This window comes from Xyrauchen texanus, chromosome 32 (assembly GCF_025860055.1).
Source record: "Xyrauchen texanus isolate HMW12.3.18 chromosome 32, RBS_HiC_50CHRs, whole genome shotgun sequence".
Lineage (NCBI taxonomy): Eukaryota > Metazoa > Chordata > Actinopteri > Cypriniformes > Catostomidae > Xyrauchen > Xyrauchen texanus.
The window spans coordinates 6,339,983-6,365,735 of NC_068307.1; the positions used below are offsets into that span (position 1 = coordinate 6,339,983).

Below are 25,753 nucleotides of genomic sequence, written 5' to 3' on the forward strand. Positions count from 1 at the left end.
GGCAAAAATGCCTTGTTGATGGTAGAGGTCAGAGGAGAATAGGCCGACTGATTCAAGCTGATAGAAGAGCAACTTTGCCTGAAATAACCACTCGTTACAACCGAGGTATGCAGCAAAGCATTTGTGAAGCCACAACACGCACAACCTTGAGGCGGATGGGCTACAACAGCAGAAGACCCCACCGGTACCACTCATCTCCACTACAAATAGGAAAAAGAGGCTACAATTTGCAAGAGCTCACCAAAATTGGACAGTTGAAGACTGGAAAAATGTTGCCTGGTCTGATTAGTCTCGATTTCTGTTGAGACATTCAGATGGTAGAGTCAGAATTTGGCGTAAACAGAATGAGAACATGGATCCATCATGCCTTGTTACCACTGTGCAGGCTGGTGGTGGTGGTGTAATGGTGTGGGGGATGTTTTCTTGGCACACTTTAGGCCCCTTAGTGCCAATTGGGCATTGTTTAAATACCACAGCCTACCTGAGCATTGTTTCTGACCATGTCCATCCCTTTATGGCCACCATGTACCCATCCTCTGATGGCTACTTCCACCAGGATAATGCACCATGTCACAAAGCTCAAATCATTTCAAATTGGTTTCTTGAACATGACAATGAGTTCACTGTACTAAAATGGCCCCCACAGTCACCAGATCTCAACCCAATAGAGCATATTTGGGATGTGGTGGAACGGGAGCTTCATGCCCTGGATGTGCATCCCACAAATCTCCATCAACTGCAAGATGCTATCCTATCAATATGGGCCAACATTTCTAAAGAATGCTTTCAGCACCTTGTTGAATCAATGCCACATAGAATTAAGGCAGTTCTGATGGCGAAAGGGGGTCTAACACAGTATTAGTATGGTGTTCCTAATAATCCTTTAGGTGAGTGTATGTGGAATATATGCGCTATATACTGTATGTGTTAGCGAGATTTATTTATTTATTTTTTCCAGATCTGTTAGTTTTTTAAGGTTACTTATTTTTATAATCTTGGAAAAATGAAGCACAAGACTGGTTAAACTAGCAACTGTGTGACTGTAACGTAATTCAATGGAAAGGAGTAGGCGAGAACCGGCTTGGCAATGTAAATAATAGTTTAATTGGTAAACTGAAACAAAAGACAAAACACACACATGACGGACATGTCCGTAAACTATCTCTCTCTTGTCGCACCACCATCTGCCATCTGCCTTTATCCCTTTCAGCGCCTTAATTAGCCTGATAAGGGACCGGGTGTGTATAATCACAACCCGCCCCCGCCCTCCGCCCTGCCACAGTGACACTGCGCAGTACCTATTGTATATTGGCCGACAATAAACCACCAGTTTGTATGCGAGGGACTAAATCTTATAGCATAAGGATTACATTTAATTAATTAGTTTAAAATATAGTTTAAATGGAAAAATTGCATTTTTAATAATTTTATTATGTAGTAACTTTTTTTTATAAAAGCAAAAAGGGACTCAGAGGTGGATCTAGATTTTTTTATTAGGTGGCAAGGAGGTGGCATGAAGACTATTAGGGGTGGCAACACCAAAGCAAATGCCCACGCATAGTTTTTATGGATTAAGATGTCAAGCTTCATTGCAACAATTAGCCCTACTAGTTAATTGAAGTCACCATCAAATTACAAATGTCCATGAACTTGCATAAATGAACGAACATAAAATATGCCTTTTGTTACTTTCCAGTGCAAGATCACAACTCAAACACACACACACACACACACACACACACACACACACACACACACACACACACACACTCATGTTGGTGCAGCTATCCTTATGAGGACTCTCCATAGACATAATGATTTTTATTCTGTACAAACTATAGATTCTATACCCTAACCCTAACATAACCCCTAAACCTAACCCTCACAAAAAACTTTCTGCATTTTTACATTTTCAATAAAACATTGTTTAGTATGATTTTTAAGCGATTTGAATTATGGGGACAATAGAAATGTCCTCATAAACCACATTTATAGCATAATACCCTTGTAATTACTAATTTGTAACCTAAAAAAATGTTCTCATAAACCACATAAACAAGCCCACACACACACACACACACACACACACACAAAGACACACACACAGATGAAATAGAAACTCTTCAAGAACTGGAGATGTTTCAACTGGATTAGACCTGCACCTCATGAACGCTGGTTTTAAAAAAGTGCTAAAGACATGTCTTGTCCTTCTACACTCATCACTGGCTCATATATATGTATCTATTAATCATTCAGTGAAGACTTGGAAACCACTGAGAAATTCACCTTTTGTCTGTATATTTCATTTATCTGTCCATGTTGTCATCATAGTTGTAGTTGAGGAAATTAGCCCAAAAACCACAACCGGCAAGTGCCCAAACAAGCCAGACAGTTTTATTTGTTTAGCACTTTTCACAGCACACGTAATGTATTTCAAAGCAGCTTTACATCGAATTATGCTAGAGGCGATTCTCGAATTTCACATTTTAGGGGGGCTCAGTCCTCAATGACACTATTAGATGTGCACATTTAATATATTTCACTTAAGTCAAGTCAAGTCAGTTTTATATGTATAGCGCTTTTCACAACACACATCGTTTCAAAGCAGCTTTACAAAAAATCATGCTTTAACACAAAAAGAAGCTGTAAGATCTGTAATATCAGAGTTATCTTTGTGCAGTTTGATAAACATGTGATTATAAATTGTGTCTAAAGAAAAAAAGAAAATAATACAAATTAAATAAAGAAGTAAATAGTAATCATTATGTTTAGACCCCCAGTGAGAAAGCTAAAAGGCAACTTTTAAAGACTGTGCAGTACGCGATTGGCCGCTGCTGTAGTCAATCACACGATTGACATATCACTTACCTGTAGTACTGAACGATTACCATATTTATTTACCATATCTAAAAGCCATTTTGATACTTTTGAGAATTGTTTTTTTTTTTTTGTGATTTTCAAGCCAATATTTGTCTTTTGGGAGATAAGGGTTTTTCTGTTGAAATTTTGGGATGGCTCAAAAGTCCCCATTTTCACTTGCACAGATGTCTTTTTCACTCTTGTTCTCTGTCTCTCTATCACATTTCAGCTCAGTTTTCTAACTCTGTGTCTCTCTTTCTCTCCCACAGGAAAGAAAGTGAAGGCCTGCGTGTCTCAAATGTCAGGTAGGTTATGAGAGGACACACTCTCTGTGGATCTGTAGCTGTCATCATGCATACCAGCTGTTGATATTCTGGGATCTGCATTTCTCATCGCCATGCCAAACTATTAGACACATTGTTTAGCAGACACATGTCATTTCCATGACTGACTCATGTATGTTTGTGGCATTTTCTGCATCCGAGGCAGATTGGTTTTCAGTAGTCAGACATTGTGGACTTTTTTATTTTATAATATAATATTTGGCTGAAGATTAATTATCAAATAATTGCATTTATGATGATTATTTGTCTCTTTTAGGGCTTTCAAAATTAATTCTCACATAATATTGTCATATTTCTTAAGGTGCATGTGTGCTTCATACACCTTAAGTCATTTTTTTCAAATTTATCTTCAAATATATAAAATAAATAATGAAATATGGATATATGATTTCCAAAACTTGTAAATTACATGAAAAATTGTGTTTTTTGATCAACTTTAATTTAGCTAAATTTTACATTTACACTTGTTTTTGGAACTTCGTATAAAAAAACTAAATTTAATAATTATATAAATATATATATTATATTTATATTATTTAATATTATATTATGCAATAGTAAAATATTTCAGTCCTAATTTCTTCACTTTCATACATTATTTTAAGGCTCTTTGATTAAGTGTAAACCTATACTATAAACGAGTCCCTATTTCTCTTGAAGCAAAACCATTGAGTTTTTGTTTCATCATTTTATCACTCCACAGAAAGTAATTGGGCATTTCCTCCTCTGTGTCACTGCATGTCATTAACACTGTGTATGAACCCGCTTTGACTTGGAACATTTGCCATTACACGAGCGGTAAATTAAAGTGAAACCGGAGCTTTTTACGTTCACTATTAAAGTTAATGTTTGTTCTTTTATATTTTCACGGGGTGCTCGTGCATCAGAGCGCTTGAGGAGTGATTCACACACTCTTCCGCTGTTCTGGTTGACATCCGTGGTGCGGCGTAGTGACGCTATGAGTTCAACTAAATGACACACAAACACACTGTTCATTGCAGTTGTATATTCACTTATTTGGGCATTAACATGTGATTGGAATTTGAAGTGCACAAAAATCACAGTTATCTCAAATAACAGTGGTTAGATCAAGTAACCGCAATCAGATTATTGTTTAATAATTGTTGCAGGCCTATCGTGGAATTTATATAGTAGTTATACAGTAGCTGTTTTTAAAATGGTAGACTATGTACTCATTCAGACAGATAGACATCTTTGGCCATTGCATCGTGTCTCCCGTTGTTTTTTAAAGTGTCTCTTGCATGAGAATTGCATTTGTAAAATGCAGATAAGTAGGAAATAGTGTTCAATAATTTTTTTTTTTAAAAAACATCTCAAGACCATTGCGTTCTGGCCCATTCTGTGCTGCTCCTTCAAGCATTGAACACAAGAACGCATCTTGTGTGAACACTCACTAAGAAATGTGTCTGATCGGTGTCTGCTGGATATTATACTTAACCAACCTAGCTATTCAGGTCTTACATTAGAGTGACTAGTCGACTAGTCATTCATACAACCTTCCCTTTTATAAAAATATGTAGATTTGCACATCCTTCATTTTGCAGATACAGTAGTAATGCACCACAAGCTAGAGAGAATACCTTAAAGACAACTGCTTTGGTGTGCAATTGCAGTATCCATTTGGTTGAACATTGACAGGTTTTTCAACACTAGGTTATTAACAGGTTTAATTAGATCTTTGCTCAGTGCTATAGTATTATAGCATGTGAATCAATGTGCCTCAGCACTTCCTTGGGACTTGGGATGCATTCGATTAGATGGAACAACAAATCCCCAGGCAATTTTGGGACTTTTCAATACATATCTACACAAAACCCTTTGCATTTTCTCTTGAAAAGAGCCATTGAGATGTTGTTGCTCAGGGTTTTGCTGTTGATCCCAGATTTCATCAGCCAGTGAAATTTCTAATTGAGCGTTGCAGAGGAAATTGTTGCAAAAGAAGCACAGGGTGCTCATCAAAGCAAGACGCCTCCCTCAAGGAGCGCTTCTGGATGTACATTGGACTTGTACAACAACAGTAAGCATGAAAAACCAACAGTTTGTTGTAATGTACAAATTATCTGGCTGCAGATTAATCACGCTTATTAGTTTTAGGGTGAAGTGCTGTAAGAGTTAGTGGAGAAAAGATCATAGTAGAGCAAGAACACTGCGTATTTTCTGTTTCAGATATATAAATGTATTTGTTATTTGGAAGTTTTTAGGGGGCACAAATAAATCAAAGTGTCTATGCCCCCTAGCCCTCTCTTATTACCAGCCATGTGTATAAATGGTTTAAAATATTTTATAAATGTATTATTAAACTATGTATAAATAATAGAACTGTCAGAATTACTGCTTTAAAACATGTCATTAATTGAATAAGTTTAATGCGTTAATTTTTCTTAACTGCGATTAATGCATTTACCATTAATAAATAAATAAATAAATAAACCACTGTATGAACACTGGTTTGATGGACCGAACCTTTGTAATGTGTCCAACCTGAGTCATTACACTGACGCACGCTTCAACGCACGAACACTAGAGCACTTCTACTAAGCGGAGCCTACAAGCTTAGCATAAAATTGCATAATGCGCTCTAATAGACATTCTATGGGCGGTATTGTTATAACACGCTAGCTGACCGTTACATTCTCTCCTAGGAAAGAGGTTGTTATTTAGGTGAATTAAAGAATCTCTGCGCTTCCGTGATAAAAATTATGGAGAACGTTTGTCTTAATGCTAAGTATATTTGATATACAAAACAAGCCCAGATGGGACTTGTGATAGAAATCAAGTATTTTTAAGGCTATGTAAAGGCACAATTAAATTAGTATGTCGCCACTAACTATCACCAAAACGCAGAATGAGGTATTTTTGTCTGCAAGCACTCTTCATATGGATTTCAAAATGGCTCTGGCATTGATGCACTGAAGCAAATTGTGAACGCAGCTTCACGATTGCTGTAGGAAAGCGGATAACGAGATTACCGGCAGGTTGTGGAGGATTTGAGTTTAAAATATTTAATGGCCATTGCAATGAAAATGCAAACTGTGTGCAGATTAGTTCTTTCAATTAGTCAACCTCCCAGTTAGACCTTGGGAATCGTTTAATAATGTTACTTGACCTGGTGCTATTTTAGTGCATTTCTATCTTTATACTGTGGAAGGCTTTTCTTGGAAAATGTTAATAAAGCATTTTATTGTTACAAATTATATTGTTGTATTTCCTAAGATGGAAATAAATGCATTTTGACAGGAAAAGAAGTATATAGAATGTCAAATTTCAGCACTTAACTACAAAAATGTAATCGTGCTTAAATATATTCATTGACTGAAATCACTCATAAATCATTTAAAATTATGATTAATTAAAATATATAATTTTTTCATTTTGTGGTACCCTAAAAATAATGTCACAAAGTTAAAAGTCTTAATGTCCAAAAACAGGTTTAATTTTCTAAATGCAAAATAACATTCTAACATTTCTTATTTGTGTAAGATGCGTAACCTCATTAGATCATTAATTACTTATGTAGTTGTATCCGGATAACGGATTTGCATTTACATTTGGAATGTAGTTAGAATCCGTCCCTGACCACCTCCGAAAGTAGTCTCAGTAATTTGTTCACAATGCGTCTTGGGTGCATATTCACCTGGCATGTAATGTGGTCAAGTGCTATCCGATAGCGATCAGATTACCAAAAATGCATGTTAGTGCAAGGTGTAAACGGGGCATTTTACCATCCCTGAAATTTGTCTTCAATTGTGGCAAAAAAGTACAAGGTGCACCCCTCTAGCCTTTCTAGTGAAAACCAAAGGCCTTGTTTAGAAAGTGTTGGCTCAATGTTTTTCCCCGGATCTCTCTCATTTACATGAAAAACCTGATAAGATTGTTGAATAGGAAATGCAAGTCAGATACAAATCTACATTTTAAGTTCTTTCCTGTGTTGATGTGAATGAGCCAGATGTGAGATTTGGCTATGGAGATGCACGCCAGAATTTTGATAGGAAACGTTAGTTTCTTGTTATTTCTCCATTTGTTTGTTCCTCCAACCATGTGTTAGTTCAAATACACAGGTATGCCTTTTAGAGCTTTGAATATGGTCTTTGCTCCCAGGTCCAAACTACTATATACTGTAAGTAATATTCATATAAAAAATATCTCAGCGAAACCAGTGTTTGGATTTTAAGCAACTGATCTGTCCCTGGAAATCATATGGGGACTAACATTTGGAGCAAGATGAGACTACAGGAATTTTGCATAAAGTACAGTTCTCTGATATAAAAGCTCAGAGACAAACTTGAGTGTGTAGTGGCATATCTCCCATATCTCTCCCTTATCTGGACCTTTTGAAGTCTCCTTCAGTCAGGCTTTGATGTCAAGACTGATAAATGGATGCTGGCTGTTGTGTCAGATATTAGTGTTATTACAGTCACTGTTTTAATGTCTCTGTGGATTGAAACTGATGAGAACGTTTGACAACATGTTGAACCTTTTTAGGATTGAAAAACAGTTTAAGCTGTGGAGGATGTGATCCTTGGATCGTATTGTTAGCGAAGGTTTGAAAGTTTGTACAAGATAGTCTTGCGACAACTCGTATGCGAAATTCTTTCCTCGTCTCGTTCTAAATCCAACGTTTTCTTTTTTCCCTGGTACACTATGTTTATTTTCCAATGAAAATAATGCTTAGGCTTTGGGTTTAGGGAAGGCGTTACACTTTATGGTTAGGTTTAAGTGTGGGTTGGGGGTTTACCTTTTGAAAAATTTTAATAATATTGTGTGACAGGGCGGAGGGCGGGGCCAGGTTGTGATTATACACACCCGGTCCCTTATCAGGCTAATTAAGCCTCCGAGAGGGATAAAGGCCGATTGCGGACGGTGGTGCGACGAGAGAGAGATCGTTTACGGACATGTCTGTCGTGTGTGTGTCTTTTAAGTTAATCATTAAAATATTGTTTATATTGCCAAGCCGGTTCTCACCTCCTCCTTTCCATTGAACTGCTTTACACTGGTACCGAAATCCGGGAAGGAGGAGGGATACACCGTAGTAGAGTTCTCGCCACTACTATCCACCCCAATGGAGCCGACCGCCTGGAGTGGGAGAAACGCTGCCAGGGGCGGGGGAGAACCCTTCTGTTCCCCGAGAATGCGGCGGGGTGTTCCGTCCGCCAGGGGCTTGAGGACTGCCTCCGATCGGCCCGGAGAGGCATGGCTATCGTCCGTTAGAGGGTGGAGGAGTGGCCGAGGAACAAGCTACGCCATATCGGAGAACTGGCGAGTAAGTGTTTTTTTTTTTTTCCTTTTTTTCTTTTTTCATCTCTCTCTCCTCTCTCTCTCACAGCCGATACGCGTTGGCCTTTTCCCTCTCGTTTAATTTTTACAGTGTTTTTTGGGGGGGTACTACACTGTGACAGGAAGTACCCCCCCATTTTTTATATTTCTATTTCTCACCTCTTGTCCCCTCCCTCATCCAGGTAGACGGGGATGAACTGCCGGCAGACGGGGCTTAGGGCACACCCTCCCCCAGGAAAAGAGGGGGGGATGTACGTCATGCTGGGGATCCCCTGCCTGAGAGAATGAGGGAGGAATGTGACAGGGCGGAGGGCGGGGCCGGGTCGTGATTATACACACCCGGTCCCTTATCAGGCTAATTAAGCCTCCGAGAGGGATAAAGGCCGATTGCGGACGGTGGTGCGTCGAGAGAGAGATCGTTTACGGACATGTCCGTCATGTGTGTGTGTTTGTGTTTTGTTTAAGTTAATCATTAAAATATTTGTTATATCGCCAGGCCAGTTCTCGCCGCCTCCTTTCCATTGAACTGCTTTACAAATTGTTCGTTGGTTCAAGCCGTAAATTTTTGGTGCGAGCCAACTTTTACAATTTCGCCATCTCGTACTACTATTACAACTTATCGTAAGACCGGCTTGGTCGGTATGAGTGTGTTTGTTCATCCACAAACACAATGTTATGGAATGCATAAAAGGTGTATTTAGTATTTTTTTGTTTATGTTGTGCTGGCAGATATGGTGTCGTCTTGTATTTATACTGATACCTATTGTCATGGATTCAGAATCATGCAAAAGCAGTAATAACCACTTTGATTTATTTAATTTTTTTCAAAAATAGCATTCATTTTCTTTTAGGTGTAAAACTTTTTTTAACCAGGAAAAATGTTGTCATCTTTAATTAGTTTTGAGTGCTTTTTTATTTTCCAGTAGTGTTAAAAAGTCATTGTGATTTAAAATGCATTGTTATGCTAGATTTAAATTTGGAGTTTTAATTCCAGTTTGTTTGTTCAAGGCATTTGATAAATGTTTATTCAAGCTATTGATTCACGTTTGGCAGTGTTTGAGTCTTTAGGGAACGACGATGAAATACCAGATAAAAAGCGCAATTGCTGAAGCAAGCACATCATTTTGTGGGGCTTCTATGACACTTTGGACTCTTATGTTGATTTGCATGCTCAGTGGGAGATGTACCCAGGTCCTTGGCATTGCAAGTGCAACACTCTATTTATCGAGCTAGTCACGCTCTATAGAAAGTGTGTTTAGATAAGATAGCATTGTGTGAGGAACAGGGCAAATACAAGGCAGTTATTAAATTATAATCTGCTGTTTTACTTGCGAGTTGTGTGAAAGTGAATTAAAGTCACTGTTGTAGCACCTCTAGTGTTCATTTCATCAGGAAACTTCAGCGTTACCTACAAAAAGCCATGTACAACGTACTTGTACCATATACATTCACGTAACAATAATTTGCAAAAATGCAGATATATTCTATGAGACCAGGTTGCTTAAATGTTTACGAAATCCTTGTTCATAACTACAACTTAAAGGTGCACTCATTCATTTTTGAAGTATGTCAAAGTGGCTTACATTTGCTTACACTGACACCTAGTGTCCTAGATGCTGCATTATTCAAATACAGCGGTTATCAGTTACCAATGCCATTGTAGAGATGTACTATGCACACTAAGCCAGGATTGATTTAATCCATGAATGAACATGTCCAATAACAGGGCAGTTACTGAGATTAAGCCAGTAGTATTAGGCTGTTCATGTGATCATAAAATGGCTGCCCCCATGAGGCTCCCATGCTCCATGTAGAATAAAAGAGCTTTTATAAGGTTACTGATATGACTGAGCTCTTCATCACTCATGAGTGCTCATGATTTTATAGATCTTTCAAAATTACAATTCATTTCTATAGAAGCAAAACTTTTTAAATGAGGAAAACAAATACTGAGTGCACCTTTAACACATAAAGATTATTTTTCCCCAAACATTTATGAACTCTAGTCAGTTTCACAAACTCTGTTTCAATTTCAGTAACCCAAACCATCATTAGAACCTTTTGAAATGTATCCTCTCGCAGATTTCAATATAACTTTCCCTATTCACATCTGCTATTTCATTGCTGCCAGTCATTGCGAGTCAGATCCAGCATGACATCAGCACGGTCAAGCTCACCACCGAGTGGGGTTGTACAATACACATTGTTTCTCCTAGACAAGTACATATGTGTGTGTGTGAGTGTATAGCCACAGGGATTTTTCTCAGCCTGGTCCCCTAGACTATTTGCCCTCTCTCATTTTCACCTCAGTCTTTACCATGGCCTTCCTGCTCTTTCCTCCCACCCTCTCTCTCTCCCTTTCTCTCTTTCTCTCTTGTTGTCTGTCTGCTTATTGACTTGGTGCCTGTAATAGGCTGCTCTGTTGAAGCCTATCCACTCTGGGTGCTGTGTGTGCATGTGTGTGTGTGTGTGTCAAGCAGCTGTTGGCAGGCCCTGTTCCAGCGCTCTAATGCTCACGCTAACAGTGCAGAGTAAGACGAGTGTGTTCTGCTGACACGCTGTTCTGTTCTCGGCCCATGGCCTTGCCAAGGTTAAGTGGGCCGGGCTGATCACACACACACTGGTTTGTTTGCAGGTACTGGGAAACAAAATGTGTGTGTGTGTGAGAGAGAAAGGCTATGTCTGAAAACTTAAAATGCCAACCTAGTCTCATAGAAGCACGTTGGTATAACAACAATTCTGCAAAATAATTTTTACATGGCTTATTGTACAAATCAAGGCAGTTTCCTGGTGAAATGATCGATATAGGCACAATAACTAAGTTCTTGCCATATCTAGACTGAAGTGCTGCAATGTTCTTCTGGCAAGACTTCCTGCAAGTACATTCAAACTTGGGCAATTGATCCAGAACGAGGCGGTGCGTTTGGTTTTCAATGAGCCCAAGAGAGTGGATGTCACGCCTCTCTTTATCGAGCTGCACTGGCTGCCAATGGTTACTTGTCAAGTTGAAGGCATTGATGCTCACTTACAGAACAGCCACTGGTTCCCTGCCCCCATTTCTACACTCACTTTTTCGAGTCAATGCGTCATCCAGAAACTTGCAATCGGCGAGTGAAAGCCTTCTCGTGAGGCTATCTCACAGAGGCACAAAATAACTGTCTTTCACGTTCACTTCCGCAGTTCCTCGCTGGTGGAATGACCTTCCAATCTCCACCTAAGCAGCCGAGTCTCTAATTACTTACTTTTTGCTCGGTTCCCCACACAATGCTACACTTTTCGATGCAAAGGAAAGAAGGACGAGTCTTGAAGAGCATGCCTGTTGACAAATGAGCCAAAAGTGTCATAGAAGCACCACAAAATTACATGGTTGCTTCAGCACTTGCGTTTTACATCTCACATTTGCTTTTATGAAACTATCGGTTAGATTTGGGTTAAAGGTTTAGGGTAGGGAGGTAGGTTCTGTTCATTTAAATCTCGAAAAAGGATTAACCTTAAAATGTGGTACATTTACCAGAAAAGGCAATCTGGCCATTTTACTGCAGTGTTTCATGTATGAAAGTGGCTGTAGACTCATTGGCCAGCGAGGCAGCTATGTTCGGTTTCAAGCAAGGCCAGAGAGAGAGGGTACTCAAAAGATGAGGTTTTCCCATAATACCTCTCTTCTCACTAATTGTGCTCTGTTTCCTCTTAATCCAGCCTGTATATCCACCGCAGCATAGTTAACAAGTCTGGGATTGCAATAATTCTCAGCCCCTTCCAGCTTTGTGTCTGAAGTTCTCATGTTGGGACATATATTAATAGTAGTTGTAGGGCCAGTACCAGCGCCTTTGTTCTCTTTCTCATTTTCCTAATATGATCTGCTAGGAAGGAAAGAATGTTACTTCACACAGTGAAGTCTCTCTTCCGGCAAGTTCACAACCGCAGCAAATGGCTACTGCAAAGACAGCAGCTCTGGGGATCTGCACTAGACTCCCTCTTGCTCTCTACCTACTGTTTTCTGTAGACGAGTGACAGATACAGAGCTCTGTTCAAGCTCCTTTGCTCTGTTAAAGTGAATGTTGTTAAGCCATAGTAATATATACGTATATGGTGAATTTACTACTGTTTGGTGGAACTGGCCTTACACACCTGGGCCTCAAAATCATTAATTATTGAAAACCATTGAAGTTTCTACTGCCTCCTATAAACAAGTGTTCCCTCAGGGTTATGGGGGATCTGAGGTAGACACCAATGAGAGACTGAGGTTGAGAGAGAAACCATATATCTGTAAGATAGCATCTAGAATAGGGCTAATAAAGTGCAAAGTCAACATCTCAGAAAAATATTCCAATTTAATAATATTTTTTTATTATTTTTTACTTTTCCTACTTTTTATTTGACTGAAATTATTATAGGTAGTGACAAGAAATTTCCAGGGAGAGAGAGGGGGTAAACGGGATCGTTTACCCCATTAAACCTGTGTCACACGCAGGGGCGTTTGAAGGTACCTCTGGGCCCATGGGCTCGCTGGTCCGCTGAGACCCCCTTCAAGTGCTGGTCATTGAACAAGCACTACATGGACACCTTTAACGGTTGTGCACTGTCACCATGTCAACAACCGTGTCTCCAGCTAAAAGCACTTAAATGCGCTCATCCCGCTGGGTCCCATGGGAGTTGTTGGCTTCAGCCAGTATAATCCTGCACGTTAATGCACCCCTGGTCACACGTAGTAGTAACCAATGTTCCACAGCTCTGACTTAAACATCATCTTGCAACTTTAAGTGTGAAATACCACCCGACAAATAGTTGACCTGTACTTGGACCAAACCCCATTGACAATGATTGTTTATCAAAAGGATGGTTTTATTTTGCAGAACATTAGCTAAAGTTTCTGGGATGGAGGTTTAGCACTTTATTAATAGGAGAGCAGTTTGAAAGAGTTATGGATATGAACTGCTTCAAGCGCTGTGCCTCTGCCATGATGCATTACAGTTTGCAATATGATAATGACCTCTGCATGATATCAGATGGCGGGCGGGTGGAAGATGTCATCGCTGCAGGAAACTGAATCATTCCATAGTGACTACAGTTACTACACTAAAATCCATAATTACATAGTGGTACAAGGTGTTGCCTTTTTGATCTGAATGGTGGTTATATTAAGTGACCACAGTTTCATTTGAGTTAAAATCTGTAGCAATTATGGTATTTTGTTGTTCACTATGATTACCATTGTATATCTTTCTAAGCATAATGTGGCCTTGTTTTATTATTATGTTATGATACATACATAACTTTTTAATAATCTTGATGCGTGTTGTGCGTTCTCGAATGCTGTGAAAGAAGCTTGTTCACAGTGGCATGTGAAACTAAAATCTGATGTCCATGTTGAATTGATTTAAAATTCTGTGTGCTGATTGGTTGGTCTTTATGGGAATAAAAATCATACATTTTTGTATGAACTTGGTTTGTTTTTAGCGAATAACATCGCAAGTTCTCGCGTGAACTCGTGAGCCACTGTGAATGAGCTTATCTTAGATTTTCAAATATTTGTATATCTATTTAAATTCCCAGATATTTGAAAAAATGTGTTTATTATCCATTGACAAGGCTGTTGGTAGGTTTTGGTTCTGACAAAAGGGCTTTCTGTTAATCGGTCAGTCAGGTGTGTTTATTAGTCTATGTTGTAATCTCAAAATGTCCCCTTCAAGCCGCCTAAACTGCACCCACCCGCATCTCAGAATATGATGTTCTTCAGAGTGGTTATCGGAGTTACCGTAAACGGTGTCAGTTCGTACCAGTCTGGCCATTCTCTGTTGACCTCTCTCATCAACCAGGCATTTGCATCCACTGAACTGCCGCTCACTGGATGTATTTTTGTTTTTGGACCCATTTGAAATAAATTCTAGAGACTGTTGTGTGTGAAAATCCCAGGAGATCAGAAGTTAGAGAAGTATACAAACCAGCCCACCTGGTGCCAACAATCCTACACAAAGATCTCACAACAATAAAAAAAGTACAGACATATAGACTTATTGGATTTGATGCAAGGTCAGAACTGACGTCATAATAAATGTATGAAGAATATGGGATGATTCAGCACAAACTAGGAAACAGGATGTGCCCTCATTTCCCAAAGGAAATTTTATAGGTAATGATCTGAACAAAAGAGTGCCATACAGAAATACTCCTTTAGTTCAGTGCTGTCCTCTGTATTTCTAGTACATGTACTGCATGGGGTTCTTTTGGACAGACGTGGTTCTTGTGGCCTAGACTTGTGTTTTTATGTTAGCAGTTTGTTCGTTCTTAAACTGGCAGATCTGTGATGGATTGTTATGCAGTGAAGCTGAACTGCAAAACCACTTGGGTTTGGTTTGTGCCACAGCACCTGGGGTCACGAGAGAGAATCGGATCCCTGTGCATCAAACCAATGACTCTTTCATGCACTGTTGATGGATGTTTTCTGTTGGATCTGAGGAAATGGTTTTAAAGGAATTAACCGATTTGTGATCACAATGCTAATCAGTCCGCACCATTTAAACTCAATTTTGTAGTTTGGGTGCCAGCCTGTCCTGCAAAACATAGTTTCAAATAGTTTGGCCAAATACCAGGGTTGTCAGGTATGTGTGACAAAGACACCCCAATGACCACTAAAATCCGCCAAATACCATGACTCAAAATATGCTACTGATTTTAGCATAGGGCTGGGCAGACAAAGATTTCCCGATTCAATTTGATTCCGATTCGCAAGCTCTGGATTCAATTAGATTTCGATTTGATTCAGATTAATTTCAAGTCAAGTTAAATATAGTTTAATCTCGATCTTTAAACACATCTTGATATCCCTTAGTTCGGATTTGCGCTCAATTAAGTGTTTTGAACGCAAGAACATAATGCATGTTTGTGTTGTTCTGCCTACTGAAGTGTTTTCTTCACTGTAAAAACTGCGTGTTGCTCATACAGTTGAAATTTCACTTACTGCCCTCTGGAGTAAACAGGTGGTACTACAAGCTTGCATTTCTCAGGAATCTTCATTATTATGGTTCGGGGGCATGCTAATAATTGCGTAAATTTTTTGTAAAATTAATCACACTGAATTAACGCATTAAATAGTCAGCCCTAATATATACATATATATATATATTCTGTTGTGAAAAAGATAGTCTTTGGGCTTTGCCCAGGTGTTACAATCAGAATTTGTTGGATGTTTTTATTGCTCCCTGAATCAGCAGCAACATTGGTGAATGACACATAAATCAATGCTGTCAGATAGAAGCAAGGGCCTAGAACTAATGAAAATGTACCTGTCGTTTTCAGGGTCAGTAACCTGTGACAGTGGCGATTTGGTGGGAAGCAGATTCAGGAACCTTAGAGAGGGTTAAGATTAGACAGAATCAAAAGCAATCACCTGATGTAGATTATGTTTTTAAGCACAGGGTCAGCGCAATGTCACGCTACTGACTTAATAGCGTTGTTATTGTGAAGCTAGAGGAGCTTTTACGGGCTATGTTAATTTAATCATTTTTCCCTGTGTCTCTGTGGTAGTGTTAACATGGTCAAGGTCATGTTTTGCTTGTTTCTTTCTTGGGAGTAGTTCACCCAACAATTAAAATCTGAATAAAAGTTCTTGAACACATTATTTGTTATCCATCAAGCTATAGAGTGCTTATTATTTAGTGCTTTATATTAAACAAAAAAGAAAAAAAAGAAATCTGTCACATGTGAAAGAGTAATGTGGATGTTTTTAAAGTTATGACAATATTCACACTGTTGGGGACAATTTTCATGATTTCATGACAAACATTTTTGACTGACAATATCAGGGAGTTCTCAAATAAATCATTGGAGTCGGTTCTTTTCATCGAATTGGCCAAACAGGTTAGCAAAAAGGTTTGAATCGATTTATTATTCAGTCCAATTAATTCGGTCTGCTATCTCACTGAATAATCTGCAGCAGTTTCTCACTCATTAAAACAGCATCGGGATATTTTAGAAAATGGAAAACAAACCAAATAATTTCAGTCAACAAAAGACTTCCATTGGTGCTGTGTTTTGTTAATAATGGGCTGTTCACACCAAATGCATTGTTGCATCCGTCCATTCTGTTTTTCAGTGTTTATCATGTAAACATGCTAAACTGATGATGTCTTTGACCATTGCATTACGTATCGTTGTGATTTTTGCCTTTTTATGTGCAGGAGCCCCACCAATTTTTTTAAAGTTCTTTTGTCAAGTTAAGAAAAGAACATCAACTGTTAAAAACGTGTCTCGAGACACCTTTGTTATATTCTATTCCCTGACAGCATACGTACAACACCCAGACATCTATTTGATGTGTGTTTACATATGGAAGACGTCTATTTTACATTGTTTGCTATAAGACCTATGTCAATAAGTATGTTCGGATGTCAATAATGTCAAATGTCTTTGAGACGTTGATGATTTAGAATGATTGTACATCTGATCTTTTAAGATGTTTAGCAGATGTTAGATGCTTTCCAGATTAAAAGATCTAAAACAGACACGTTGGAGACGTACGTGTACATCTGGGTTCTTTGCACTTCCTCTAGTCTTTTAGAACACATACTGTATTGAAGAAAATGTTAAAATATTTTGGAAATCTTGCAGGCAAAAGTAAGCAGAAATCAGAATCAGAATGATATATTTATATGCATACACCGATCAGCCACAACATTAAAACCACCGGCCTAATATTGTGTAGGACACCCTAGTGCCACCAAAACAGCGCCAACCGATATTTCGGGGAACCGAGGTCTCAGCATTCTGAGATGAAATTCTTCTCACCACAAATGTACAGAGAGGTTATCTGAGTTACTGTTGACTTGAAAGTCTGGCCATTCTCCGTTGACCTCTCACATCAACAAGGTGTTTCTGTCCGCAGAACTGCCACTCACTGGATGTTTTTTGTTTTTTTCTGTGTATTGCACATAATTATTGCTTAATGGGTAGGGTTGGGAACCAAATGCAATTTATGAATGTCCAACTCGAAAATGTGATTGTGATGAACAATGATCAATGTTCAAAAGTGACTGATATTTATATGCGTTAAAGGGCACCAATTATGCCCCTTACACCAAAGATGCAATTTAAATCTTTGGTGTCCCCAGTATGTGTCTGTGAAGTTTCAGCTCAAATACCCAACAGATCATTTATTATACCGTGTTGAAAATGCCAATTTTTGGGTGGGAGCTGTTTTTCTGTGTGTGTTTTCAAATGCAAATGAGCTGGTGCTCCCCGCCCCGTATACAGAATAGTTTATATAGCGAACGTTGTAACAGTATTTGTGTGTGTGTGTGTGTGTGTGTGTGTGTGTGTGTGTGTGTGTGTGTGTGTGTGTGTGTGTGTGTGTGTGTGTGTGTGTGTCTCATCCATCATTGCAAAACTGCTGAAAAAACTATCCAACAAATAAATCAATGAATCAAATAACCATTTGGAATCTTCCTGGTTCCTCATCAGTGTCTGACTCCGGTTCAAACATATAGTGCTGAACACCACTATTTTCACTGTCAGTCATATTGCTTATGATGACTTGTTATCCGAAGCAGAGATGTCAAAACTCCACCCTATTCTGGATACGGGGCGGGGAACACCAGCTCATTTGCATTTAAAAACACAGCTTGTTTTTATTCCCACCCAAACATTGGCATTTTCAACATGGTATAATAAATTATCTGTTGGGTATTTTGAACTGAAACTTCACAGACACATTCTGGGAACTTCAAAGATTTAAATTACATCTTGTGTAAAGGGACATACTAGGTGCACACATTTGTGAAACAGAAGCAAGCCTCACCAAAATACTCTTTATTTGAATTGTAAACTTGAATAAACTTGAATCACTAAAATAGCTGGAATTGGTGCTTTATCTTACTCTTTAAAAAAATATTCCCAGAAAAAATTTTCATGGACCAGTGATTGTCTTACCTTTACACCTCTCATGAGTTTGCATCCCTGTAATTTGTTGTGGCATTGCAAGAACAAATCTTCAAATTAGAAAAGATTCAAAAATTGTGTTTTTTTTATTACCCATTTAGCGCTCTTGCCACCTGTGACCTCACACAGCGTTGCCTACCTATGTGAATTAGTTTTTTTGTTGTTGTTTTTTTTTTTGCATAGCCAAAATTCAAACATTACAAGTAAACACACTACTAAGATGGACAGAAAACTTGGATAAGTACTATAATAATATTGTGGTAAACATAACTGTAGAAACCATGCGTTTTTGTTTTTATGTTGTGTGTGAGTTTTTTGCCAGAAACATTGTTTTGGAGACAATTAACAATGGTTATACTATAGTAATTTTCTAGTTACCATGATTGTAGAAACCATGTTATTTGGGCTGAACTATGGTTTTACTATGATAATATTATTGTAACCATGACTTTAGTAATCTTGTGGTTACTATGGTTTTACTACAAAGGCCATGGTTAAACTAGGGTGGTAACTGAATTAAAACAGTATTTCATTTTTATAGCTGAACCATAAAATCATGATATTTATTACCATAGTTTTTGTTTTCTGTATTATTACTATGATTTCACTTTGAATTACTGTAGTAACACCATGGTTAATTTATTTCGAAGGAACGCAAGCTATTTCTGAATGAAAGAAAAAAAACTGTTCTCTAAGGGGCTCCATACAGTAGATACATTTACATTTATGCATTTGGCAGACGCTTTTATCCAAAGCGACTTACAGAGCCCTTATTACAGGGACAATCCCCCTAGAGCAACCTGGAGTTAAGTGCCTTGCTCAAGGACACAATGGTGGTGGCTGTGGGGATCGAACCAGCAACCTTCTGATTAACAGTTATGTGCTTTAGCCCACTACGCCACCACCACTCCCCATTTGAGAGATTCTGCAGGGGGAAAGATTTTCAGTGAAAAACAACTTAAAGCTAAAGTGTGTAATTTCTGCAGCACTAGCGCCACCGAACGGAATTGCAAAAATAAACATTTGTTTTCAAACAGCTGTCTGAAAACACCCCCTGTCTGCTGATAGTCTTTTAACTGAAAAGTTGCATACTTCAGCTTGTTCCTCACTCAAAGCTATCGGATGGCTTCAGACCATACTTGGAATATAATATGGACTACTTTAACTTTGTTTTTTAGTCCTTAACAGCCACTATAAACCCTTTCTTGTAAAGCTGCGTGAATATTTTTCACAAATTCCAATTTCGGGTTTTGAATGGCTGAATAATGACAGTATTGTACATTTTGAGTGTTCTATTCCTGGGTGGGTGTTTGGGTTTCAAAATAGAGTGGTGCCTCAACACCGTGTATTGAATCACTGTTTATTTTTAAAATGCAGTCATAAACTGAAGCTCCCACTGCTGTTTTGCAGCTCAATTAGTTCTTGAAGCTAATCGTAGGCTAGCATCAAGCTCTTGCCAGCTTTTTGGACATTTTCAAAGTTTTGGAGTGAGTTTGTTTGGTTGGTTGTTGGGTTGTGTAACTCCAGAAACTGTTATACAGTGATAACGGAAAGTTTGTGACAGTCAGAGAGGAAAGGGATTTAATCCCACACCATTGCAGATTATCAATGGTAAACGGGGTCTTTGAGGAGAACCACTCCTTTGTCTTGGTTCTGCCTTGTAAACCAAATGGCTTTGACATTGCAAGATTTTTCTCTCATGAATTTTAGCTGGCTTGAAACTGGCATGTGTGCATCATGGGAAATGGGCTGACTTGCAATTTATGCCCATGGTGCCGGATTGCCAGTGATTAAGAGTTCATTAATAGCAAAGTCCTTTGTACTGTGCCACTAAAGAGAGCACAAAAATAAGATTACTATTTAGCAACTAGAAAAAGTTCGTCGAGACAAACTTTAAGTTGGCTTGTGAAAGTTTGGACCAGAAAGTTTGAAGTTTAAAGTAGTTTGAAGTTTAAAGTAGTTTGAAGTTTAAATTAGTTTATAGTTTAAATTAGTTTAAAGTTTAAAGTAGTCTAAAGTTTAAATTAGTTTGAATTTTAAAGTAGTTTGAAGTTTAAATTAGTCTAAAGTTTAAATTAGTTTGAATTTTAAAGTAGTTTGAAGTTTAAATTAGTTTATAGTTTAAATTAGTTTAAAGTTTAAAGTAGTTTATAGTTTAAAGTAGTTTATAGTTTAAAGTAGTTTATAGTTTAAATGAGTTTAAAGTTTAAATTAGTTTAAAGTTTAAAGTAGTTTGTAGTTTAAAGTAGTTAAAAGTTTAACTTAGTTGCTAGATAGATAGATAGATAGACACTCAGATAGATAGATAGATAGATAGATATTTACCCTCAGATAGATAGATAGATATAGATAGATAGATATTTACCCTCAGATAGATAGATAGATATTGACCCTTAAATAGATAGATAGATAGATAGATAGATAGATAGATAGATAGATAGATAGATAGATATTGACCCTCAAATAGATAGATAGATAGATATAGATATTGACCCTCAGATAGATAGATAGATAGATAGATAGATAGATAGATAGACAGACAGATGCTAGCACGTTTTTAGCATTTTTTAGTACTTCGCTAGGTGATGCTAGCATGTGTTAGCATGATGCTAGCACGTTTTTAGCATCTTTTAGCACTTCGCTTGGCGATGCTAGCATGTGTTAGCATGATGCTAGTACGTTTTTAGCATGTTTTAGCACTTCGCTAGGCGATGCTAGCATGTGTTAGCATGATGCTAGCACTTTTTTAGCATGTTTTAGCACTTTGCTAGGCGATGCTAGCATGTGTTACCAGTGTAGACTGATTCCCAAACAAATGACTCTAATGAGCCGGTTCTTTTGAATCTACAGTATGAAACATACAGTGTGACCAGTGTAGTCTGATTACAACATTAATGACTCTAATGAGCCGGTTCTTTTGAATCTACAGTGTGAAACATACAGTGTGACCAGTGTAGTCTGATTCCCAAATGAATGACTCTAATGAGCCAGTTCTTTTGAATCTACAATGTGAAACATACAGTGTGACCAGTGTAGTCTGATTCCCAAATGAATGACTCTAATGAGCCAGTTCTTTTGAATCTACAATGTGAAACATACAGTGTGACCAGTGTAGTCTGATTCCCAAATGAATGACTCTAATGAGCCAGTTCTTTTGAATCTACAGTGTGAAACATACAGTGTGACCAGTGTAGTCTGATTCCCAAATGAATGACTCTAATGAGCCAGTTCTACAGTGTAGTGTTAAAAAGTTTAACTTAGTTGCTAGATAGATAGATAGAGAGATAGATAGATAGATAGATAGATAGATAGATAGATAGATATTTACCCTTAGATATATAGAGAGATAGATATAGATAGATAGAGAGAGAGAGATAGATATTTACCCTCAGATAGATAGATAGATAGATAGATAGATAGATAGATAGATAGATAGATATTGACCCTCAGATAGATGCTAGCACGTTTTTAGCATGTTTTAGCGTGTGGCTATGAAGATTTTAGGTCATTACTTTTTGGCTGCTTGATAAAAGAAATCCTCTGAGGGAGAGAGAGAGGGAGAGATGCAGGGCTGACAGGCCCTTTTTGTCTGTGTGTGTGAAAATGTCAGTTGGAATTTGAATTTCTGAACATTCCGCAATGTTAAGTCAATGGGAGTTTTTTCCGAGTTTGATCGTCATTTTTAGGAAAACCGTAAGTCCGATCAGTTAGAAAAGATATAGCACACTATTCGGGATTAGTCTGAAGGTCTGTGCCGAGTTTGGTGCCTGTAGCTTAAAAGCTCTAGGAGGAGTTAGATACCGAAATTTCACCGCTAAGAAGAATAAGAAGAATCGGTATAATAACTAGATAGGTACATTTCCTGAAGAAAATGTGAGTGGTGCTTGCCGTGGCAAAACTCGTCAAATAGCATGCTTGAAAAGAACAAAAATTATGGTCATAAATAAATCAACCCAGAAGTCTCTACGTTTTTCTGATGCAGAGATATGTGATTTGTTACTCGGTTGCTAGGGTAAACCCATCTGGTTGCTAGGCAGTTACCATAGTGATAGTAATGAAGTCTCCTTGCCATCCTTATTGAAATAAGTCAACCCGGAAGTCTCTACTATTTTCTGGTGCAGAGATATGTGATTTGTTACTCGGTTGCTAGGGTAACCCCATCTGGTTGCTAGGCAGTTTCCATAGTGATAGTAATCAAGTTTCCTTGCCATCCTGAGTGAAATAAATCAACCCAGAAGTCTGTACTATTTTCTGGTGTAGAGATATGTGATTTGTTACTCGGTTGCTAGGGTACTATGTGTAGTTGCTAGGGAGTGGTTTGGCAGCTGCCAATCATGAAATTCCAAAGGCTGCTTGTCAGTATGAATGACATAAATCAACTCCCATGCCTCTGTGACATTCAGAATGGAAGATATCCCTCTATGGATTTTGGTTGCTAAGGTGCTCGACAATAGTTGCTAGGGAGGGGCTAGGAAGTGTTGAGGTGATTCATGATTGGCTGTTTGCTGCCCGAGTCAAACGAGACCACCCTTGTGTTGGTATGACACTTCTAGCCGGAGATATCCCTTTGATCTCTTTCATTAGAAGTCTATGGGACTTGTTGCTAAGGTCCTCTAAATGGTTGCTAGGGCGTGGCTTGATAGCTTTGCAATGATCCTGAGAGACTGATTGGTCGTCTTAGTAAAATGAGGCAGGCCCCTTGTCTCTATGACACTGTGATCCAGAGCTATGTTTAATTAAAAATCCCTATTTCATGGGCCGTCCTACACCATTGTAAGTCAATGGGGGCAACTTTGGGCAGCTCCTGCCCCCAGGGGTGCAACTTTTACCCCATATTGAGGTATGCTCTTACAGAGCCTGCCAGCCTCTTCAAATGTGGCAAATCACACGTTTCTGCTGAAATCCTCGCTCGGAGCTGTGACGCGTCAAAGTTTGTCTCAATGTTAAGTCAATGGGATTTTTCGGCAGCTTTTTTGCCCCTGGGGCAAATACCGTACCCGATACGCTTATAAAAGTCATAGCACACGTGTCCTCAATAGGCCGTTCGATTTGACACCTCATTCGTGGGTCTATGCCAAACGGTGCTGGGACGAGTTAGGTGCCGAAGTTTTGTTAAGAGATATAAAAATAAAAAATAAAAATAAAAATAGAAAATAACTAGATAGGTACATTTCCTGAAGAAAATGTGAGTGGTGCTTGCCGTGGCAAAACTCGATCAAATAGCCTGCTTGAAAAGAACAGAAATTGTGGTCATAAATAAATCAACCCAGAAGTCTGTATAATGTTCTGGTGCAGAAATATGTGATTTGTTAGTAGGTTGCTAGGGTAACCCCATGTGGTTGCTAGGCAGTCACCATAGTGATACTAATCAAGTGTCCTTGCCATCCTGATTGAAATAAGTCAAACCGGAAGTCTGTATGTTTTTGTGATGCAGAGATATGTGATTTGTTACTCTGTTGCTAGGGTAAGCCCATCTGGTTGCTAGGCAGTTACCATAGTGATACTAATCAAGTCTCCTGGCCATCCTGATTAAAATAAATCAACCCAGAATTCTCTTCAATTTTCTGGTGCAGAGATATGTGATTTGTTACTCGGTTGCTAGGGTAACCCCTCCTTGTTGCTAGGCAGTTACCATAGTGATCATAATCAAGTGTCTTTGCCATCCTGATTGAAATAAACCAACCCAGAAGTATCTACGTTTTCTGATGCAGAGATATGTGATTTGTTACTTGGTTGCTAGGGTAACCCCATATGGTTGCTAGGCAGTTACCATAGTGATACTAATGAAGTGTCCTTGCCATCCTGAGTAAAATAAGTCAACCCGGAAGTCTCTACTGTTTTGTAGTGCAGAGATATGTGATTTGTTACTCGGTTGCTAGGGTAACCCCATCTGGTTGCTAGGCAGTTACCATAGTGATAGTAATCAGGTGTCCTTGCCATCCTGAGTGAAATAAACCAACCCAGAAGTCTGTACGTTTTTCTGATGCAGAGATATGTGATTTGTTACTTGGTTGCTAGGGTAACCCCATATGGTTGCTAGGCAGTTACCATAGTGATAGTAATGAAGTCTCCTTGCCATCCTGAGTGAAATAAGTCAACCCGAAATCTCTACAAATTTCTGGTGGAAAGATATGTGATTTGTTACTCGGTTGCTAGGTTAACCCCATCTGGTTTCTAGGCAGTTACCATAGTGATACTAATCAAGTCTCCTGGCCATCCTGATTAAAATAAATCAACCCAGAATTCTCTTCAATTTTCTGGTGCAGAGATATGTGATTTGTTACTCGGTTGCTAGGGTAACCCCTCCTTGTTGCTAGGCAGTTACCATAGTGATCATAATCAAGTGTCTTTGCCATCCTGATTGAAATAAACCAACCCAGAAGTATCTACGTTTTTCTGATGCAGAGATATGTGATTTGTTACTTGGTTGCTAGGGTAACCCCATATGGTTGCTAGGCAGTTACCATAGTGATACTAATGAAGTCTCCTTGCCATCCTGAGTAAAATAAGTCAACCCGGAAGTCTCTACTGTTTTCTAGTGCAGAGATATGTGATTTGTTACTCGGTTGCTAGGGTAACCCCATCTGGTTGCTAGGCAGTTACCATAGTGATAGTAATCAAGTGTCCTTGCCATCCTGAGTGAAATAAATCAACCCAGAGGTCTGTGATATTTTCTGGTGCAGAGATATGTGATTTGTTACTTGGTTGCTAGGGTAACCCCATCTGGTTGCTAGGCAGTTACCATAGTGATAGTAATAAAGTGTCCTTGCCATCCTGAATGAAATAAATCAACCCAGAGGTCTGTACTATTTTGTGGTGCAGAGATATGTGATTTGTTACTCGGTTGCTAGGGTAACCCCATCTGGTTGCTAGGCAGTTACCATAGTGATACTAATCAAGTGTCCTTGCCAGCCTGATTGAAATAAGTCAACCCGAAGTCTCTATGTTTTTGTGATGCAGAGATATGTGATTTGTTACTCGGTTGCTAGGGTAAGCCCATCTGGTTGCTAGGCAGTTACCATAGTGATACTAATGAAGTGTCCTTTCCATCCTGATTGAAATAAGTCAACCCGGAAGTCTCTACGTTTTCTGATGCAGAGATATGTGATTTGTTACTCGGTTGCTAGGGTAACCCCATCTGGTTGCTAGGCAGTTACCATAGTGATACTAATCAAGTCTCCTTGCCATCCTGATTGAAATAAATCAACCCAGAAGTCTCTCTGATTTTCTGGTGCAGAGATATAGTTACTGCTAAGCGGTTGCTAGGGTACTCTGTTTAGTTGCTAGGGAGTGGCTTGGCAGCTGCCAATCATGAATCTCCA

General features: G+C 38.7%; 1 protein-coding gene across 3 annotated transcripts in view; it reads left to right on the forward strand.

The window, feature by feature from the left end:
* Window positions 1-25,753, forward strand: part of LOC127626308 (IQ motif and SEC7 domain-containing protein 1-like) — a 268,015-nt gene that overhangs the window by 68,015 nt on the left and 174,247 nt on the right. For all 3 annotated transcript variants that reach the window (XM_052102021.1, XM_052102015.1, XM_052102016.1), the window contains exon 2: window positions 3,129-3,164. In XM_052102021.1, the coding sequence (XP_051957981.1) occupies window positions 3,129-3,164 (36 nt within the window). The remainder of the gene's footprint in view (window positions 1-3,128; window positions 3,165-25,753) is intronic.